The 22,329-nt window shown below is 38.4% G+C and overlaps 1 protein-coding gene across 3 annotated transcripts in view; it reads left to right on the plus strand.

The window, feature by feature from the left end:
* SUGCT (succinyl-CoA:glutarate-CoA transferase) overlaps positions 1 to 22,329 on the plus strand; it is a 735,783-nt gene that overhangs the window by 115,473 nt on the left and 597,981 nt on the right. For all 3 annotated transcript variants that reach the window (XR_003001522.1, XR_003001521.1, XM_024732946.1), the window contains exon 9: positions 12,904 to 12,999. Coding sequence is in view for 1 of the 3 variants with exons in the window: in XM_024732946.1 (XP_024588714.1) it covers positions 12,904 to 12,999 (96 nt within the window). In the remaining 2 variants the exon portion in view is untranslated. The remainder of the gene's footprint in view (positions 1 to 12,903; positions 13,000 to 22,329) is intronic.

A 22,329-nucleotide genomic window follows, 5' to 3' on the forward strand; every position in this document is an offset into this window, starting at 1 on the left:
TTCCACCAGACTGCCGAGGATGTCAAAAAGGCTCAGAGACTATGCCCTCTTCAGAAGTGTCTAGCCCTCCAGGTGTGGTTAAGGCGTAGGTGGAGGATGTGACTGGGAGAATGATCATTGTCTGATGAACATGAAAATTGACACAACAAAGCAGAATGACTCCTAAAGGGCTCTATCATATTACAGTCTTCTAGCATATAAAAACATATTTGTGGATATGTTAGAATGCAGATCATATGCAAATGTACTGAATTAGAGACATGTGAGACTACGGATATATGATACAGTGTATCATCAAAGGCTGATTATGTCGGTGTACCTTTGAGGTCTCTTAGAGGTGATGTTGAAAAGCCCAAACTCATCTACAATTTGCAGCTTAGATCTTAAAAGCCATCCAGCCTGTGCCATGTGGGCTGTTGTTGATGAGTTCTGACTGTGATATAAATTAGTGAGGTTCTGAAATCAGTTGAGTTGATTTTCATCTTTGCTGAGATGTATTAGAACAGAGGAGAGATTGGCCAAGTGTTTGTGTAAATATGGTGAAATATTCTCATTGTTTCTGTTCCTGTGAAGTGACTCTGAAATTAGTAAAGATGACTGTTATGTTTGCCAAACCATTTTGTGTGTGTTGGTAGGAGGAAGGGGCGAGAAAGTGTGAAAAGAATGTGCTTGTCCTGCAAACTCCACTTTGAGCTAAGTCCCCTAGGCCTGGTTCCAATCACATTTCTGCCCCTAAACTCCTCACGTCGCTGAGCTTTTGTGTGTTTGCTATGTGTCTTCTCACTAGACTCTGTTCCATGAGGGCAGAGAATCCATCTCTTTTCACCACTGTATACCCAGCACCTCACACACTGCCTGAACAAAGTAATCACACAATAAATATTTCCTGGATGAAAAAATGAAATGTAAATAACAAGATTTTTTAAACTTCCAAATAAAACAGAAATAGTATATAAAGTATAGAATGTGTTTTCTTTCTTTTGCTGTTCTTAGAGTTGTTGTTTTTCATCACTGAGTTGGTTTCTGTTAATTAACAGGGCAGTCCTTGGCACTGTGTATCTGTAATCATTGCATGAATTTTTGCTTGAAGTGCAGTGACATAATACATATTTTACCTGCTGAATCATTTGATCACCGACATGATTTCTTGTCCTAATCCACACCTGGCTTTGCACCTTTCCCCAGAACTCCCATGAGGTCACTTTAAGAAGAGTCACCAGTAAAGAACTTAATTATGTATTGCATTCTAGTGAGTCTTCCCTGTTGTTCTGGGAACCATTCCACAGAAGCTCAGGAGAGCAGTGCAGTGTGACATGGCCAGACAAAAATCATCATCAGGTTCACTTTGACATTCTTAGATTTCAGTCACTCAGAATGATCAGATGTAGGCAGAATGTGTAAGTTAGTTAATTTTGTTCTCATGCCGAGGCTTGGTTTATAAACTGTTGTTATATTCAGGGTTGTTTTATATAGTTCTGTGACTTAAAGTTTCTAGGAAAATGCCTCCCTTGATTATAAAATCTTTCTCCCATGAACTTGGGAAGATGCTTGAAATTCCACTAAGAGAGATTCATTCCTTTAGCTCCAAGCCTTTTGGGCCTTCATTAATTTTCTATTAAAGTCTGTATACCCTGGAAAAGGTAACATCATGAACAATCTTCATTTACACCTTTTTGGTGATTTGGCTATGCATTCCAGCTATTGTTCTATCTCTTTCCCCCTTTCACTGCCAAACTTAACATATTATTTGTATTTGAGGTTTCTGCTTCCTGCTTTTCCTAACCCTTTGCATTACGATGTCCACTCCAGTTCCTCTGCTGATATTGCCTTTAATGGCTAATTTCCGCTTTTTTCTTTTGGCATTTAAAATTAAGCTCTAAGGAATATATACAAATATGAGGAAATTCTCATTAAATGTAAAAATCAGGATATAAAAGTAAGTATAATCCCAAGCGTATGTAGTCCTTTCCATCTCCTGGATATGAGAAAATCTATATTTAAAAGAAAATGCAAAAGGTTTTTCTATTAATATTAAGATGGGGAAGGCTTTTTTTTTTAATTGAGGTATAGTTTATTTACAGTGTTATATTAGTTTCAGGTGTATAGCACAGTGATTCAAAATTTTTGTAGATTATATTCCATTTATAGTTATCATAAAATATTGACTGTATTCCCTGTGCTGTACAATATATCCTGTAGCTTATTTATTTTATGCATAGAAGTTTGTACCTCTTAATCCCTTACTCTTATCTTGTCCCTCCCCCTTTCTCTTTCCCCACTGTTAACCACTAGTTTGTTCTCTATTATAATCTGTGAGTATGTTTCTTTTTCGTTATCTTCACTAGTTTGTTTTATTTCTTAGATTGCACATATAAGTAATAACATACAGTATTTGTCTTTCTTTGTCTGACTTATTTCACTGAGCATAATACCCTCTAGGTTCCAGTGACAGAAGGTCACTAGGACATAAAGGCAGAGGTTATCAGAACTAGAGGAAATATGTGACAAAATAGAGAATTGGAGAAGGTAACCTGAACTAGCATAACTACACAAAATGTAGGGAGCTCTTCCCAAAATGAGCACAACTTTCTGTAGAAGAAGCATCCTGGGCTCCAGGGAACAATGAAGGAAATCTACAGGGTCACGGGAGTCAACCTTTTTTTTTTTTAACATCTTCATTGGAGTATAATTGCTTTGCAATGTTGTGTTAGTTGCTGCTGTATAACAAAGTGAATCAGCTATACGTATACATATATCCCCATATCCTCTCCCTCTTGCATCTCCCTCCCAGCCTCCCTATCCCACCCCTCTAGGTGGTCACAAGGCACTGGGCTGATCTCCTTGTGCTATGTGGCTGTTTCCCACTAGCTATCTATTTTACGTTTGGTAGTGTATATATGTCCATGAAACTCTCTCACTTTCTCCCAGCTTACCCTACCCCCTCCCCATGTCCTTGGGTCCATTCTCTACATCTGCGTCTTTATTCCTGTCCTGCCCCTAGGTTCTTCAGAACCATTTTTTTTTTTTGTTTTTTAAATTCCATATATATGTGTTAGCATATGGTATTTGTTTTTCTCTTTCTGACTTACTTCACTCTGTATGACAGACTCTAGGACCATCCACCTCACTACAAATAACTCAATTTCCTTTCTTTTTTTGGCTGAGTAATATTCCATTGTAGATATGTGCCACATCTTCTTTATCCATTCCTCTGTCGATGGACACTTAGGTTGCTTCCACGTCCTGGCTGTTGTAAATAGAGCTGCAGTGAACATTGTGGTACATGACTCTTTTTGAATTATGGTTTTCTCAGGACTTTTGTGCTTCCATACAAATTGTGAAATTTGGGAGTCAACCTTTATTCAACGTTTTGACGTCTGAACTGAATTGCCTAGTGCTTCCTCGAAGAACCTATTGGTCCCCCTGTTAAAGACTCACCCCACCCCCATTCCTAGGCCAATTGTGACTTAAGGGAAGAGTTATTTTGTTTCTCTACCCATCCATGAATCTTTTGCATAATCATATACTCACTTTTAGCTCAATGAGGTCTTAACCCCTGAGGATTCCATTGTTGTTAGTAAGCCATCTTTGTTGCTTTCCTCACTCTGAATGTGAGGCCTCAGGCCACTCAGCCTCTGTGTTTATCCATTTGGTGTATGGTAAAAGGATGAATGGACTTGCTCTGTGTGACTCCAGTGTGCAGAGGCAGGATTTAGAGGAAAAGGCAAACATCAGCGTGTCCTTCTCATTCTACGAAGATGCCTCCTACTGTTCTGCTTTTCTGTGGGGATTGCATCCAACTTTCCTCCTTTTCACTTGAAAGGTTTCTCCTTCTTCATGAAGATCCTACTCCAAAATTAGAGGAAAACTGTATCATTCCTTCCTTTATTTACCAGTTTAATAATGACTGCGTGCCTATAGTGTGTCTCAGATTATGTTTCTGCTGCGGGGGAGAGAGCATCAAACACATCGGACAAGTTCTTTCCCTTCAGAAGCTTCCATTCTATTAATACTAATAGACAGAGAGAAGAGGAAATGACCCCATCTGAGTGAGCTAGGGAAGACCTCACTGGGAGATGGTATTTTAAACCATAACCCATTCACATGTATTTTCTTTCTTGTCCTCTTACACCTTGCTTAAGACTCCACACTTTCAGTTATTCTTTTTTCTTGCATAGTTAAATGAATTTCAGGATTTCCCCCCCATCTTCAAAAATAAAACCTCTGTCTTCCTGCACACCTGCTTGAACTACTGTCTAGTCTCTCTCCTTCCCAGACCTTTACACAAGCCTCTAAAATATTCTTTCGCCTCCCACATTCTTTTCATTTTCTTTGCCCCCTTGAATCTGGCTTTTGTTTCCACTGCTTTATTGATATTGCCTCTTAATGAGCATTTATGATTTCCTGGTCATCAAATCTAATGCCTTTTTTCAGTTTTTATTTCCATTCGTTGATTCATTCATGTATTCACTGAAAAAAAACCCAGTACTTGTCCTCTCTGCTGTGACATTGGACACAGTATTTCTTTCACATGGAAGGTCCTTTTCCTTGTGTTTGTAAGGCTAAATTCCCTTTATTGAAGGGACTGCTCAAATGTCACTCTTTTTATCTCTACTTGATTTTTTAAAGAAAAGTCTCTTGTGGAACTAAATATTTCTGTTTTGAATGATAGATTTTAACCTTACTGAGAGATGGAACTCTGTTTTATTGATTTGGGGATCTCCCACTGTACCTGACAGAGTGTTTTGCGTGTAATAAGTACTTATTAAATATCTGTTAAATGCCTGAAGGAAGCAGTAAACAAAAGTAACTTCATTCTTTGAACTTCTTTTAAAAACTAGTGTTGCAGAACAGTGTATTATTTTATTCTAAAAAGATATTTAAAGAACTAAGTTATTTAAAATGTGGAATCATATTTGAAGAAGATGTTTGAAACTGAAGACATGCCATCATAGGGATAAATAAGTAAATCATGTCACTAAATGTTACTTTTCTACATTTTCACTTACTCATCACACTTTTTCAGTCAAATGATTGACTGGGTCAGTGGTTCATGGTAAAAAATATGTTTGATGTATTATCCTAAACATGCTTTTGAAATTCTGTCTCTCTTTGCTGTCTGGTCTTACCTTCTGGCATTTGATATCCAGTTTCCTCATATGTCTGATTTTCATTCAGATGGATTGGCAAAATTATTCTGAGTGTAATGCAAATATGTTTTTCTTTTGAGTTCAGTATATAAAGTAAACATCAATATGCTTTGACTATCGTTAGTGATATTTCAGAGGAATGTGAAATGTGTGTGTTTCTTCCATTAAGTTAAAAAATTGCCATGAAGAGAAGGATATGGTAATATGTTTTTTTTTGCTAAGTAAATAAAAGTAGAGATTTAAAATTTACATAACAGCTCTACTGGCTTATTGGTGTTTACAGGTAAAATGTTGGTAGGTTGAAGTTTATTTCTAATTACATTGGAATAGAAGCCAAGGCATAGTTGTAGCAAAGCAGAAAACTTTGAATGAGTACTACTTTAAGTATTGTGTAGTAATTAAGATCAAACTTATCTGTAGATGTTTACTTAATTGAAAAGGATGCTTAATCATTTTTTTTTTTAAAACCAAGTAAAACCGGTCCTATAAAACTTTTTCAGGATCAGGGCCACTCAGAAATCCTAAAGAGTCTGATTCTGTACGTAATTTAGTATAGAATGACAGAATCCAGAGTAGCTGAGTTCAGGTCCTGGCTTGTCCATTTACTAGGTACATAACCTTGGGCAGATTACTAACCTGCTCCATGCCTCAGTTTTCTCATTTGTAAAATGGGTTCATCAGAACATGTCTCTCATATAGTTGCTGTGAGGATTAAATGAGATATTTCACATAAAACGCTTAGAACAGTGCACAGTAAGTGCTTAGTATTAGTTTTGATCATTAGTAAGTAAAATGATAAATGTAGTATAAATAGTTAGAATTCTTATTCTTCTTTCAACATGAGATAGCCAAAATACCTTCTCTACTCCTGAATGTTTTTCCTCATTGATCCTTAGTGGTTCTGAAGAAATTAGTCTACCTTAAGGTGTGAGGGACAAAGCAAAGCAGATTAAATTGCATAGGAAGTTTGACCTACAGAGTAACGGAATCAAGATGAAAAAGAGAGATGTCAGGATCTTAAACACTCTGATGAAGGCTCTTTTTGAAGAATTTTCCATCTTGAAAGGTGTATTCTCCATGAATGCTAGCCTCTTAATTTCTCTTTTAACATATTTCTCCCAGAAAATGTTTTACAGTTAGTAAATGAGTGAGGCTGAGCAGAAGAACGTGAGGAGAATTAATCGATTCACTTAATGACATGCTTTCTAAGCAAATGCAGAGGACAGCTGAGGGATTGTGGATGGCTTCTAGACTACTCCAGTGATCTGGGGGGCCCTGCAGGGAATATAAAATGTGAAGTCAAGAATATATATAGGACACAGACGTAAATCTGAGCACTCCTAGGGTGAGAGGGGCTGGGAGCAGAGAGGTTAAATAGACAGGAGGCAGTGGTGTAAGGATGGCTTAGAGGATAGAGTATCTGAGTGTGAGTTATAGTTTTGCTCTTCACCAACTGTGAGATCTGGACAAGATACTTAATCTCCCTAGGCTTAGTTTTCCCATCTGTAAAATGGAAGTTGTAATACCTACGTCATGTGAGATAATTTGGTTTCATTCATTGCCTCTTTATACTCCATATAAGAACCAGTTTATCTAATTATATAAATCAATGGCTTCCCATGACACTTAGAATAATATCCCAGGTCCTTACCAGGCCTGTAAGGACCCATATGATCTGGTCCTTGCATACCTCCCTGACCTCACTTTATACTACTGCCTCTTTTACTTACTATGTTCCAGCTACAGTGAGCTTCTTTCTGTTTCTAAATATGGTAAGCTTTTTACCACAATGCAGTCTTTTAATTGGTTGATCTTGTTGCCTAGAAAGGTTTTCCCTAGATTTTCACATGCCTTCTCCAGGTCTCAGATAAGATGTAATATTGTCGAAGAGGCCTTTACTAACCTGCTAGTCTAGAAGAGCCCTCTCTGTGATCATTTCATTTTCTTCACATTAATTATCATTTCCTGATGTTTTCTTGTTTATGTCTGAATGTATCTTACACTAGAATGTGAGCTTCATGCAAGTGTGACAATATCTGTCCTGTTCACTGCCGTATCCCTGTGCCTTAGAAGAGTTCCTGGCATGTAGGAGGTGCAATATGAAGATTCTTGAATAATTGAGTGAATGAATGTGATTCTCATCTACACTGAAATAAATATTAGTTCCTTTTTTTGACTGCATAACTCCTCTTCTCTTTATGCTTTCCTGTAAGACTGCAACAGAAAACATAAAGATGAGCCTGGAGCATCTTGTAGTGCCACAATGGAAGGAAGTGCTGAAAACAAAAAAACACATAATGATGGGGAGTATGTCAGAGGGGCACAGGAGCCAACTGAAGAGCTCCCAGTGGCCAAAACTGGAATGATTTGAACAATAAAATGCAGTAGTATTGTATTATAAGCCAGAGTATAAAATTAATATCCATGAGTCTGTGCTGATATAAATAAATGATTGAATGAATAAATAAATAGGAAAGAAGGGACAAATGTCCTGTGTGGAAGAATTCCAGATGGTTTATGTAGACACTGCCCTCAGGAAGGAGAAGCACAACTCCCCACGCCTTAAGTGTGGACTGTGTGTGGTGACTTCCTTCCAAAGAGTACAGCGTGGACAGGGGGAGGAAAAAAGAGTGATTTGACAGTGGAGAAATCTTATTAACATTGCCTCGCCAGGTGATCAAGGTCAATACCAACAGTGATAAGTCATGTTGATAGTATGTACCTTTGATATGCTGTGTGGAAAATGGCACTTTACTTTTATCGTCTTCCTTCTCGAAACCCATAACCCCAGTCTCATTATTTGAAAAACATTAAAAAAAAAATCCCAGTGAGGAATATTCTACAAAATACCTGATCAGTAGTCTTCAAAACTGTCAAGATCATCAAAAACAAGGAATGTATGATAAATTGTTACTGCCAAGAGGAGCCTAAGGAGGCATAAACATAATGTGGATGAGGATCTTGGAACAGAAAAAGGACATTAAGTTAAAATGAAAGACATCTGAACATATGCACTTTAATAATAATTCATCAATATTAGTTTTTTAATTGTAAAATATGTATGACATTGATGTAAGATGTTAATAATAGGGAAACTGGGTGTGTTGTATATGGAAACTCTCTGTAGTATCTTGGTATTTTTTCTATAAATCTAAAACTGTTCTAAAAAAGTTTTTTAAAAATTTGTGAACATTTTCCCACTGTATTCTTCTGTTGCATCGTTTTAAGTGGGAAGCCCGATGATTTTTAAGTAGAAGGATGACATGATATGATTTGTGATTTTAAAATGATCATCTGAAAGATGTGCAAGTACAGTTCCTTACCATGATCTGCAAGGACTGGCATGGTCTGGCCTCTGTAAATCTCTCCAATTTCATTTCCTGTCTCTTTCTTGCCATGCTTCAGTTAAGCTGGTCTACTTTCAGTTTTTTTTTTTTTTTTTCTTCCTTGTATGCCAGTCTCTTTCCTGCCTTAGGGCTTTCACACATGTTATTCTCTTTGTTTTTAAAGTTCTCCTCCATCTCCTCTCCCCATGGCAGTTCCTATGACTGTTTGTTTAGTTGTCTTCTCCACTATTCTTAAGTCCAAAGTGGGCAGGACTACCTCTTTTTCATTTACTTATGTATAGCCAGTACCTAGCATAATGCCTCACTCAAAGCAACGTTCAGTATTTGTTGAATAAATAAATAGTAATTACTGTTTTCATTCACGCTTTAAACAATATTAGTGTGAAGTTCTATTTTAGCTGCTATGAGTACATACAAAGGGTTTATAATACATAATTCTTACCCTGAAATAGTTCCCAATTTAAAAGGAGTGATTGAATAATATTGTAGCATGGAGGAAGGCGCTATAGTTGGAGTGAAGTTCTGCCACTAGCCAACAACGTGACATCAGATAAATTATTTACCTTCTCTGTTCCTTTATTTATCTATCTGTAACGTTAAGGAGTTTGACTGGAGTTTCCTACGACTTTGGTTCTCAAATCTGTGTACAATTGATGGTACGTTGGTTCTTTTATTTCTTCCCAGGCTCCAGTCTGAGTCAGTAGGTCTGGGTGGGGTCCAGGAATTCCCCAGGTGATTGTGATGTACCACTAGGTTTAGGAACTACTGATTTAGGTCTTTCTAGTTTAGGGGAAAGGCGGGGGCAGGGGAAGGGAAATAATCTTATAATTCTATTGTAGTATGTAGCCGACTGTGAAAGTGCAAAAGTCAGGAGTCAGGCAAATTAAGGTGTTGTATTTGTTCAGAGGCAGGGAAAATATTTTTTTGCCTGGGTGATGTGGGGACTTAATGAGACAGCGATGTGGAAATGGACTTTGAAGAGAGGATGCAGATTTGGGCAGGTGCAGAAGCGATCACGACTGGTGTTTTGTCTAGCTTAGTTGGAGGCCAGAATATATGCAAAGAAGCAGGAGGGAAAAAATTACCCATTTTGATGCAACGGACCATACTTCTGATCTTGTTTTCCCCGTTTTAATTGTGATACTTGGTTGTCCTTTTGGAGATGAAAGATTATATTATTTTAGCTTGATCTTCATTAGGTAGAGGTAAAACGAGGTGATGGACACCATGAGGACACTTTGGGAAATAATTGGGCATATTCTTTCTCAAGCCTTTTAGGGCTATGCCTTTTGAGATCCACTTTGACAACCCCATTGGTTTCCTGGTTAGACGCAAAGAATATCAGGACCCACTATGCTATCTAAAATAATAATTTTGCTGTCAGAATGATTACTATTAAACCAAAGTTGGCTTTTTTATTTAGATGAAACCGTATAAAGGCAACATTCTGAGTAAATTATATGGCATCCACATGATGAAATAATGAGCTTAAGTTTAGGGGATGAAAGTAACGATCTAATGCAATATTTAGAATAGGTATACAGTATGTAGTTATTAACCTAAAAGTCACATCCTGCATTCTTTTGATTTGTGGAAGATTTGTCATTAATTGCCAGGAAGCCTCTGATTTTTAATACATAATCATGTCATAGCTGTTGACTTTCTTCCCCTTCTCTTGCCTTAAAAATACGTCTTTGTAAATAGATTACTTTCAGATCTGTAATGCTCCTTTTAAACATTGGGTTGCTAAGTTTAGCCCTGTTGCTCTCTTTTTTAAAATAGAATTGCCCCCCAGCTTTGCCTCTGAGTCATCACTGACAAATCACACTTTGTTTTTTCATGGATGGCAACTGGTGTAAAATCTTATTTAACCTTCCTGCCCAGTAGGAGCCTGCTAGTTCTGAAATGCTTTTTGTTTTCATGAGCTACCGTTGTGTGGAGAAAATGGGTATGATCTTCCATTTGGAAAACAGTCTGTGAGATGAATTCTGACCCTTCATTCAGACTCACTCTAAATGGGGCTGTTTTTATTCAACGGTTGTCAAAGACAGCTTTTCAAGGCAAGGGTCAGAAACACCAAAGTCAAAATTGAGAAGAAAGAATGAGGTAGTGGGCAAGAAATGAGGCAGCTAGGCTGACCTTTAGCCTAGCATCCAGCCCATGCCCACCCCTGGAAACCATTTCAGGTCAATCTAGGAGCTACACATTAACCTGTAACCATCCAGTCAGCCCACTACTTCCTGCAGCCCTTGCTGTTGTTGGCTATTGACTATCACTTGACTTTGAAATTAGAAAAGTGGAGATACCAAGCCCCTTGTGACTTTTTGCTTGCAAAGAATTACCTTTATTAATGTGAATTATTGGCCTCCAGTAGCACCAGAGCTCCTTAGTGACTTTCACTAGGCTTTTTGAAAGGGACAATTCCCCCCTCGCCAACATGGCTAGATCAAAGAAACACCTTTCTTAGAGTAAAACCTCAGACTTGAGAAAATTTCCCCAGTTTCAGGAAGAGCCTTCATGGGAAAACAACTACTATTGCATCCCTGGTAGCTTTTTATCTGCTATATTGTTAAGAAGAAGAACAGAGTCAGAAGTATAGACCTTGGAAGCAAATTTAAGACCATTTACTAATCTGCAAATTGCGTTCTGTGTTCACATTTCCTAGGGTGGCATTGTAGACTTGCCTCTACTTCAGCCAGACCCTGTGGGGTATTATCTTCTTATGTATTGTTCATGCATTATTTGGTTTGATACAGGAGTTATGCTTTTTTTTTTTTAAAAAAAGTCTGAAAACAATTGGTTTAGGTCAAATGCCCAAGATTTTATAGAGAAAGTGTCTGAAGGTCAATGTGGTTAAATTAAATACCTACAGTTGTACAACTAGAGGTTGACAGAAATTAGGAACCATGAATCTGGACTTCCCATCCAGTACATTTTTACTACAAAATGTTGATTTGATTTTCCATTTTGAAAGACACAGAAGTGATCTGTGAAACGATGATTAGCCCCAGGCAGCCCCAGGCAGCCCTGGAATGCTCCATGGTTCAAATGCCCAAGACCAGATGGAGGTCCAGAAGTGGATGACTCAAAGTTTATTAGTTTTGCCACCTGGGCAGTATAGCCAAACCAGCTGCCATAAGGCAGTTCCAATTTCAACAAAGCAGTAAATGAACATAAAAGTGAGTGTAAATCCCAAGAAAAAAGTAAAGGAGAATGGCTGCTGCTGCAAGGAGATTCATCCAGGCTGAGCCCCATTGATGGCCCTTGTAGGAGGCACATCTGCCATGCCAGGTAGAAGGCAAGGACAGGTTGCAGCACCAAGCCCTGAAAAGTCACCCCTTGAGTCGCTCCAGGAGCCAGTCTCCATTTGGGATGTTTGACTTGCTGGCTTGGTAGATTCCTAATTGCATCTGATGATAATAGAATGAGAAAAGCCAGCGCCTGTTAGATCATGATGATGCTGTGAGGCCCGAAGCTTTTATCTGGAAACTATGGAAAGTTGTTATTTGGTCACCTCCTTTCCATAGTTCTGGGCCCTTGGAGGCATGGATAGTCATTGGAACGTAAGCCCTTTGTGGCAGATGACCAGGAATCAAGTCATTATCCTCGTATGGAATTGAATTATTATAGGTTTTTAAGATCTATATATGAAATACTCCAAGAGTCAGAGGTTGACCCTACAGTTTTAGATGACCCCTTTAAGAGATCTGTAGTTCTTGAAAGCTGAGACAAGTATAATAATGAGGATATGATCCTAGGACCAAGTTGAAAGAAGTACAGTAATTTTTGTTTAAATGAGAATGATTCACTAATGAATTAAAAAAAGTTAAGTAATCTCGATCCTCTGTGCCAGTAAGAATGCTTTGGGCAACAAGGAACAGAAAACTTGATTAAACTGACTTAAACAAAATAGAGGTTTATTATTATTATTTTTTCGTGTTATGAGAAGTTTAGAGGAATGTGGCTCCTGACTAGTTCACCTGCTCAGTGATGATGCAGTCTCTTTTTGTGTCATCTTGATGGAAAGTAAAAGGGGAAGGGAAAGTACTAGTTGCTGATGTACTCTGCCATGGCTTCGATGCTAAAGGCTGGACCAGGGTTCCATCCATTGGGTTAACCTCTGCCTTCAGGTGATCTTTTCAGGAGCTGAGTGTTTCCGTGTTTTTATTTCTCAATTGACTGTTACTCAGTACTTAGTCACGCACAATAATGTAATACTGCTCTTCTCTTCTTTGTATGATGAAAGTGTGGTTGCCTGCATATTTTCTAACCAAGCAAGACAATTTTTTCTCTCTCCTTTTTTCTTCTACAATGACATGAAGTGAAATCAAATGAGAATATTCCTATTATAACCTTCTGTTTATGAGTATAGATAAAGTAGCTTTTTTTTTTTCTTCTTCTGGTAGGTGGCATGTTTGACTCACGTCGCTGTGAATTATCTTATTGGCCAAGAGGAAGCGCGGCGCTGGGGCACAGCTCACGGAAGTATTGTTCCTTACCAGGTAAGAATACAGCAATATAGGATCAGTCTATTAGAATCTGCAGTTCTGTATGATATGAGTTTGAGAGATGATTCCTTTTTAAAAAAAGACTTTCAGGGTTTTCTGTCATATATCTTTGTTTGACTATAACAAGGTTCTGTTATTCACTTCGAATTCTGTGTTTTGCACATTTCTTCATCAGAAGATTAGTAACAGGACACTTGAATGGATCAAAAGAACTTGCTGAAAGTGAGTGACTTTTAGACTCAGATAATGGTTTGCTTTTATTTTTTTCACCCAAAAGACACACTGATTGTACCCATTTTATAAAGACTGGTTTGTTTGCCATGTCAATTAAAAACCAAATGTTACCTACCCCAGCTGACAATAATATTCTCACAGGGTTGGAGAAAAATGAAAATTTGCGTGTGACAGATCTTCAGTTCTTGAGCAAAGCAGATGGTTCAGGAACTGCTGTTCTTTATTAAGTGTCTAAACTTGTCCTCAGAAATTCTTGACTTTGGCTAGTGTGAATGAATATGTGAAGAAACTATGACTTTTCAAAAATAAAAACAAAAACTCCTCTTCAACCTTTACAACAGAGGACAATGTTGGAAACCATGGGAATTCATCTCAAATGTTGGAAGTTCAGGCTTCAGTTTTTGATGTGTATGGAGAAAGTATCTGTGAGTCGGAAGGCTTTACAGTAAAGTTCCAAATCATGTCACATAGGGAGGTATTCGCTATGTTCAAGCGAATATTTTTTTGCTTATTTTAAAGAACAGAATGTCTTTAAAAAATGTTTTGTGTAGACCTCAGTATCCCTCCTGGGTGTTTACACCGAGAGCTCTGGCATCTTGGGTGTGCTCTCAATTATTTCACTGTGAGGTGAAAAGAAATTTAGAATCATCGGCTATTTTTATTATAGGTAGAAGATATGGGAGACTTCTGTGTGTGTGTGTGTTTATGTGTGTGTGTGTGTTTCTTTGCATTGAAGACAGAAATGTACTTTTCCTTCTTGAATTGCCCCAGTTATGTAAAATGGACACTGTGCTTATTTGATCTAGTTGATTGCAGCTTTATAATCTGTAAGAAATAAAAGAAGATCTACTAGGGACTTTCCTCAAAAGCCCAGAATTAATTTGTTTCCTCTTGATGGAGAACGGGTTCAGCACTGTGATTAAGGAACAAATGCAAATTTAGCTTGAATGAAGCTAGTATACCAAGATGGAGCCTAGATATGTTTGTAGACCCTGGTCTGTTTTCAATTTTTTAAAATAGATTTGGGAAATATTTTTATGGGTGACTTACAGGGCAGTTATAATTCAGTTTTCTACAATAATTAAAGCGTTGCATCTCATTTGAGTTGTCTGAGTTTTGGGCTGAAAGCCTATGATGGAAGACTCTGATGGTCTCAGGAATTAGTTACGGTGGCCACCTCACTCTTCAATTTTTAAAAATTTCATTTTATTTTTATATTTTAATTGAAGTAGAGTTGATTTACAACGTTGTGCCAGTCTCTGCTGTACAGCAAAGTGACTCAGTTTTACACATATAGACGTTCTTTTTCATATTCTTTTCCATTCTGGTTTATCCCAGGAGGTTGGATATAGTTCCCCGTGCTGTACAGTAGGACCTTGTTTATCCATTCTAAATGTAATAGTTTGCATCTACGAACCGCAAATTCCCAGTCCATCCCTCTCCCTTCTCAATTTTATTGAACTCTGAAGGATTCTGGGGATCAAGGACCTCAAATGCATGAAATGAAATTTTTTGAAAAGTAGTGCTCCTTGATTTGTGTGTTATTTTGTATACATGCAATTTTTTTTTTTTTGGCCGCTCTGTGCAGCCTGTGGGATCTTAGTTCCCCAACCGGGATTGAACCTGTGCCCCCTGCAGTGGAAGCACGGAGTCTTAACCACTGGACTGCTAGGGAAGTCCCTGTATACATGCAATTCTTAACTTCTCGGGTTGATTATCCACTTGGGCCCTTTCCTCCCTGCTCTTTGGCTGCCACCTTTCTGAAAATGAGTGAATTAAACAAAGTATACAGAATTGAGATAAGCATTTTGCTGCTTGAACATCTTAGTGGAGGCTTTTCTGAGAATTCAGATTTTTAAAAGGAATTTTTGATTTCAGTGCTCCTTTTGTTCCCATTATCAGTGGGTTTTGCCCCTGAGAAGTACCTAGCCCAAGGGATTGATCATTACATAATGCTCATGTTAATATTTTTCATGCATTGGTATTAAGTTCAATGTTTCTCAACCCTTCAAACAATTATATTTGTAAAGACAGGAGTGTTTTAGGGACAGGAGAGGAGAGTGCAGAGAAAGCAGCTGGTCTTCAAAAAGAATATATTTTGTTTATTATGTATATGTGCAGTTATCAGTGTGGCCACCCCTCTTTAGATATATGACTAACATGATACACATCGAGGACCAAAGCAACAGCCTGGCTGCTCATAGCCTCCTGTCACTCTTAATCTTTTCCTATTTCAGTTGGCTTCCCCACACTTATTTCTCTTAAACATGCACATGAATCATTTGGAAACCCCGTTAAGATGCCGATTCTGATTCCAGGTGATGTTGATGCTGCCCATCACAATGATACGACTGTAGACCTAGACTTTCTTATTATTGATGACTGCACCATGTCGTTTATATTCCACTGGCAAATCCCAGTGCTGAATGCATTTAATAGTCCATCTATTCCGTGCCTGACTGAAGCAGTGAATATGGCTGGGGAAAAACATAACCACCATGTTATGTTCATGGCTGTCTCTCCCCAGCCTTACTCAGCAATCTTGCCACATTTATCTACATATTTATCCTCTCTCTCTGATGATTATTTCACATCTTCTCTCTCTTCACGTCTTCCTCCTCTCTCCTCATCCTTAGGCAAAGACTTTGTCTCATATGACACTAAAAATTGATGCAACCAGAAGAGAACTGCTGCATTTTTTTTTCTACCATAACTCTCAAACTTCATTTCCTCCTATCACAGTGAATGAACTGTCCCTTTCCACAGTTTGCTGATTTAAAGGCATTGCTCCTGCACTCGATCTCTTCCATCACCTGTATTATCTGTCATTGGTTAAATATATGATCACGTCCTTCACTTAAAAAAAACCCAGCCTTGGACATCGCCCCCCCCCGCCCCATACCCTAATCCCCCAACTCTGGGGCATGTCTTCATTCCATTTACCATCCCATTTCTTCGTGCTCTTATTTATAGGACAAAACTCTTGAAAGTTTTGGGTGGTGTCTGCTGGAAGGAAACACTGCAACCTCTATTCTGCAGTGCCATTTGTACCTCACAGGTAAAGAGACTTTACAGCACTCTGAAGCCTCAGGAGTTTGAGTGCCAGGGACTATCAGGGGACGCTGACACTCTGGTCAGTTCATTAATAAGAATACTCTTCTTAAGCTTTTTCTTGAGCCTTTCAAATGTAGGGCCTTCAAAGAGAATTGTTCCTTTAAACGGCCTGATAATTCACATGGTGATTTCTTTCAAACTTTCTCCTCCCCCAACAAGAGCTTCCAATTCAAGAGAGTGAAGAAAACAATTATTCAGATGATTGAATAAAACCATGTCTCCCTTTCTTCAGTTTGGGCTCATTCAACCAAGGAATAGAGCAGGAAACTGTGCTATGTTATTTCTGGTAGGGACCTTATACTGTATATTTAATTTGGCATAAGCAGAGACTGAGACAGGCAGTAAATTCCAAGTTTGAAGAGATACAGCACTTTGCTATCATTCCTTAGAAAAACATCAAAATGCTGTTAAATCATAGCAGATTAGGTAACCTTGGGAGTCTTTTTCTTTTAATCCATGTTAAGGATGTTTTAAAAAGCCAAAATGTGAATGATATACATCTGTTTCTTGTGTGACTTTTTCTTTGTACCATAGTAGCAGTAAAGCATTCATTTGCTGAAGTTTGCAAGTACAGTTTAAACAAGCATATGATTACATTGCATATATTTAATTGATGCATTGATAATAAGAGTAATGATAAACATGCTGGCTTCCATTGAACACATATCATGTAACTGGGATATATATCTACATATATGTATATTTTTCTTTCTCATTTTATATGGATGAAAGGGACATCTAGAGAGGTAAACCAACTCTTCTATGGCTATAGCTAGAAAGCCAAAGGGCCTGGATTGTAACCATGGTTTTAAGTTTTCAAAACTTGTTTCCTTTCTCACTATATCCGAACTAGTGGTTCTTTTGGTGCTTGACACATTGTAGCTACCTGTCTTTTAATTTCTTTGGCAGATAGAATTCTTCTGATCTGTTTCCATCATCTCTTTGACAAACGACCTATTTATTATGATTTTAGAGGGTCCCAAACCTAATAAGTGACCTGGCTATGGAACTATATTTGAATTCTGAGCTATGCGGCAACTGTAGGTTTCCCTCTACCATGTTTTCATTCATGCTTTCAAATGACTCCTGATAAATAAGCAACAGTTCTTGAGCCCCCTATGGAGTAGGCACTGTTTTAGTTCCGGAAGGCTTCCAAATGAGGAAAAACTAGGCCCTTGATTTCACTGAACTCAGAGCCCATATAGCAAGCACAGCTGAGAGGGTTTGAGCTTTGGCGTCAGACAGACCTGGGCTCATAACTTGGCTTTGCCACTTCATGGCTGTGAAATCTTGGACAAGTCTTTTAATATCTCTAGTGTTAGCTGCTTCCTATGCAAAAAGGTGATGATGATAGTTGTTTCCATGTTCATTGATGGAGTTAAATGAGATAGTGCGTGCTAAGTGTTTTGCGTAGTACCTGACTCTAGTAAGCACGTGGTGGAAGGTGGCTCCTGTTATTATTTCTGTAGTTGAAGTAATAATTATAACTTTGTGAAACAGTTTCTAGGAAACTATGAAATAGTCCCTATGAAAACTATCCATGGCAGCTTAGGGGCAGAATAAATAAAGAGACATAGCTGATTTTCTTTCTTAATGGAATTTCCACTTTAATTTCTTTCTTTAAAAAAAAAAAAACAAAAAACGAAAAGGAGGGCAATGTACTGTGCTACTTTTCTATTTTAAAAAAAACAACAACTGTTCTCAGATATTTTTTAGAAACTGTAGTATTGAGCCATTGCTCAAATGTAGCATTATTGAAAGAAATACAGTTTGAGGAGAATCATATATAGCACCACCACTCAATTGTCAAAGGGAATAAGGCTTCTAGTTTACTGATGTGTTTATTAGTAAATTGAGATTTAGCATAAATTCATACTTAACTAAATGAAACATGGCAAAAATGATTTTCAGAAGTATTCTCTGAGGAGTCCACAAGATGGGAACCTATTTCTATTAAAGATACATACCTACCCTTTTTTTTTTTTTTTTTTCCCCCGCGGTACGCGGGCCTCCCACTGTCGTGGCCTCTCCCATTGCGGAGCAACAGGTTCCTGACGCGCAGGCTCAGCGGCCATGGCCCATGGGCCCAGCCGCTCAGCGGCATGTGGGACCCTCCCAGACCGGGGCACGAACCCGCGTGCCCCGCATCGGCAGGCGGACTCTCAACCACTGCGCCACCAGGGAAGCCCCATACCTACCCTTCTGAGAGCCAAAAATTGTGGAGATTTCTCTTTCAGTTTTTAAAAGTGAGAGAACTACAGAATATTCTGAACATCTGTTCTTATAACCTTAAGATTGCAATGAACTTTGATAATCTCTAACCAGTAAAAAAAATACCTGAAGATTTTTTATTGGGAACAAAAATGCAGGTGACAGCAAATACATTAGATTCTGTCTCAGAGGTTTCTGCAAACTTTTGGATTACTTAGCACTGACAAGCTAGAATATTCAAAGGTTTTTTTTTTTTTTTTTTTTAATTTAAGGCATGAATTGTCTGAATTTCCCCCGCCCCTTTTGTTCTAAAGGTTTTGTCCAGGTAGCTTTTGATTATTTGCTTTAGAGCTTATATTTGTCTTAATCCTTATGAATTTGGAATTCTTGTTAAAACAAAACAAAATCATTTACTTGAAGATCCTGGTTACTTTGAAACCAATTGGCTAGGATTTTGTCTCAGTCCTAAGAATATAGGTAATGGGGCAGTCCAACAGGCACATAAAATTAGAGCAGACATGCTAGCTACTGGCATGATAGCTGCCACCCTCTCTGCTTCTCCCTAGAAAAGCTTCAGCTTTCTCTGATTTCAAATAAAATCCCTAAATTTAAAATAAATTAGGCAACGTGATGTTTAAGGAGAGCATATTGCACAAAGAATAAACATGTATGACTGCAAAAACCATCGTGATTTTTAAATCAGTATTGCCTTCAGTTGACAAATACGGTCTTTTTAATGCATTTCACTAAGAGGTAAAATAGAAAGAGGCACAGGGAAAGACAGTGTATCTCAAGGAATAAATCTGAAATTCCTTTAGGATCTTATCAGCTTCTCTGGGATTCTCAATATTCTCCTCGTTATATATGGATAATTGATAGGATTGTATGTTGTTTATGCCTATCAAATTTGGCTAAAATTACCCCAAAGAATAAAATGCCATTTTGAATAATCAGCTAGGTAAGAATATTAATATTATTGAGTTAATAACATTGTATTAATAATAACCATTATAATCACAGCGATAACATTTATTGAATAATTGCTATGTGTCAGTTATTAAGTACTTTATATATATTAATTCCATCCTCACAGCAACCCTGTGAAATAGGCAAAGCTATTATCCTCACTTTCAGATGAGGCACAGAGAGGTTAAATAACTTGCTCAAGGTCACATATAAGTGTGTAGCTGGGATTCTAACCCAGGCAGGGGAACTATACTATATAGGCAGATGATGTGATGCTACTTACTTAAACTGACATGTTTAGTTTCGTTTTCTATCTTCATCCCACTTTTGAGGAAGAATTACGTGACATTTTCCTCTACATAATTTCCCCTTTAGGACTGCCAAGAGCAATTGAAGAGATATAAACAATTCTGTTGTTTACTCATTACTGAGATCCTTAATTATGACTTAATTTCATTCAGGAAATCAGGTTGTACATCTTCTGAAGAAATCCTTTGATTGCCTATGCTAAAATTGTATTAGAATCATAATTAAGTCAAGTCATAGTGAAACAGCTATCTCTCGCTCCATCTATGTAATGAATGAGAACAATACTGTCTTTGAGCAGTCTAGGAGCTTGGGATGTCTTAGCTATTGTGAGACTCCTAGTTTCTGGTTTTCAAATGGTATCTCTGTGAGTTTGGAGGTCGAGGTGGGAAGAAGTGGACATTCAGGGGTATGGGGTGGGGGGAGAGGCCAAAAAGGCAGATCTCCAAGTGTTCCAACCCCATTTCAACCAGAACAGCTCCACTTTTTGTTTGTTTGTTTGAAATACAGGGTCCACTGGTTAAAAATGATTATTTGTCCTAGGTCAACCAACTTGTACTGAAAGATTCTACAGGACTAGACGGTAGGTTTTGTACATGTTTGTGGTGTGTTTGGGAAAAGAGAGACTCGTTTTCCTTGATGTTGGTGGTTCCTAGAACTGTGACCTAGAACCTTTATTAAAGGGTCTAATCCAGCTGAGCTGGAGGCCTTGGCAGGAGCTGGTGTGATGCCTGGCAGAGCTCCTCTGTGGGGGAGCACACACATTACCTCCCAGCTGAGAGTCTGGCCTGGTGACTCTGCGTGGAGCTCAAGGCTCTTTGGCTCAGGTAAATCACGTGGGACTGGATTCTGGAAACAGTTGGACTTGGATGTAGTCACACATCCTGTTCCGTTCTTAGGGGTGTCCAGGGCAAGTGTTGTTGAAATTCTGAGGAGGAGTGCTTAGCGCTGATACAATACGCTGATGGCTCCCTGTTCAGGTGTAGGCTACCTGGGGGAAAAAGAACTGAGTTCTGATATGGTACAAATTACTGTTATAATATAATTCAATATTGGGCAAATAAAATCATACAGTGGAAGAAAAACTATACGATGTTAAGTTCTGAAGTGAACCTATGTTGGAGACTTGAGCACATCATGTCCACATGTATAAATATGGCTGTGAAGTATGCTCTTTTCCATCCTAGTTTTGTTTCTGGCATTTAGGGAAAGGGGTACTGGTGCAAGGACTCTGCTTAGACAGGAGATGCTAAGTGTGTATGGGGCTAGTGAAATAGGAACGTGTTTTTTGTTTCTTTGAAAAATCATGTTAATAATTCATTTGACCTAATTTTAACCTGGAAATGATTCTCAAGTGTCCCTTTCCTCTCTTCTTTCCTGAGGGTAAAAGCTGGTGTGAAATGCTCTAGGTCTTTGCCGCGCCATGGAGCAGTGGCATCGGCATTACCTGGAAGCTTGCTGGAAATGAGAGTCTCGTTTATTCTACTGAACCAGAATCTGCATTTTAACAAGATCCCCAAGTGATGTGTTTTCACATTAGATTTTGAGAAGCCCTGCTCTCAAGTATGCGTGTGAAATCCCTTTGGTCATTGCATTATGGGTCCACTAGATGTCACTCTTGTAACCTGGTAATGGAAAGGCTTTTTTTTTTTTTTTTTTTTTTTTTTCAGTGAGGACTTGGAAGAATCCGTGAATATGAACACGTTATTAGGTGATTTCCTCCCCATCCTTAGAGCTACTGATATACACGTTGATTATTTAAGGTGAAACTACCCTTTCTGGTTCACAGTCCTGGAGAGAGATGCCTGGGAATGATTTTCATTTTGTGGAATTAGCGCTTGTACCTTCCATTTTTCTGTCCTTCAAGCCTCCTGTTGCTTGGGTTAGTTCTGTCATTATATAACCTTAGCACAGACTATGCTGCAGTCGCTCTGACTGACTGACTCAAAGAGAACAGCATCCTGGCCTGCTCAGCACAGTGTCGCAGAATAAACGTACAGGTTTGATCTCTGTAGAAATGACTGAGAGCAGAAAGGAAGCAAGGCTGTATCCTGAAATTAGCATCAACCTCTGTGTGATTGTTGGAGGAAGGGCAGCCCTTTCTGAATTCTTGGGGTGTCTCAGGGGCGGTTTTACAAAAAAGGCCACTTCTGCTTAGAAGGAAGTGTCCCAAGTGTAACCTTGAAGGGCGTTGGTTTCAGCCATGAAGATGGATATAAGGGACATTTACAGATAAAGTAAGGTCCAGAGGGAGATGATGGACTTTCAGAGATATATGAGGCCCCTAGGACAAGTCCTGTTAACCACTGGTTAGGTCTGAATATTAGGAATGAGAGGTGAAAAGGTTAAGGACTATGCTTTAGACTATCCAATTTTTTGCCGGATGCCCAGCTTGAGAAAAGTTAGTTCTTGAAATAAATCAATCTCTTGCAAAATTCTCCTCCCTCTGAGTCTGATGTGGTTTTTCGTCTGTTTCAGTTAACAAGGGTAGCA

Source organism: Neophocaena asiaeorientalis, unplaced genomic scaffold (assembly GCF_003031525.2).
Source record: "Neophocaena asiaeorientalis asiaeorientalis breed wild unplaced genomic scaffold, Neophocaena_asiaeorientalis_V1.1 scaffold56, whole genome shotgun sequence".
NCBI classification, from domain to species: domain Eukaryota; kingdom Metazoa; phylum Chordata; class Mammalia; order Artiodactyla; family Phocoenidae; genus Neophocaena; species Neophocaena asiaeorientalis.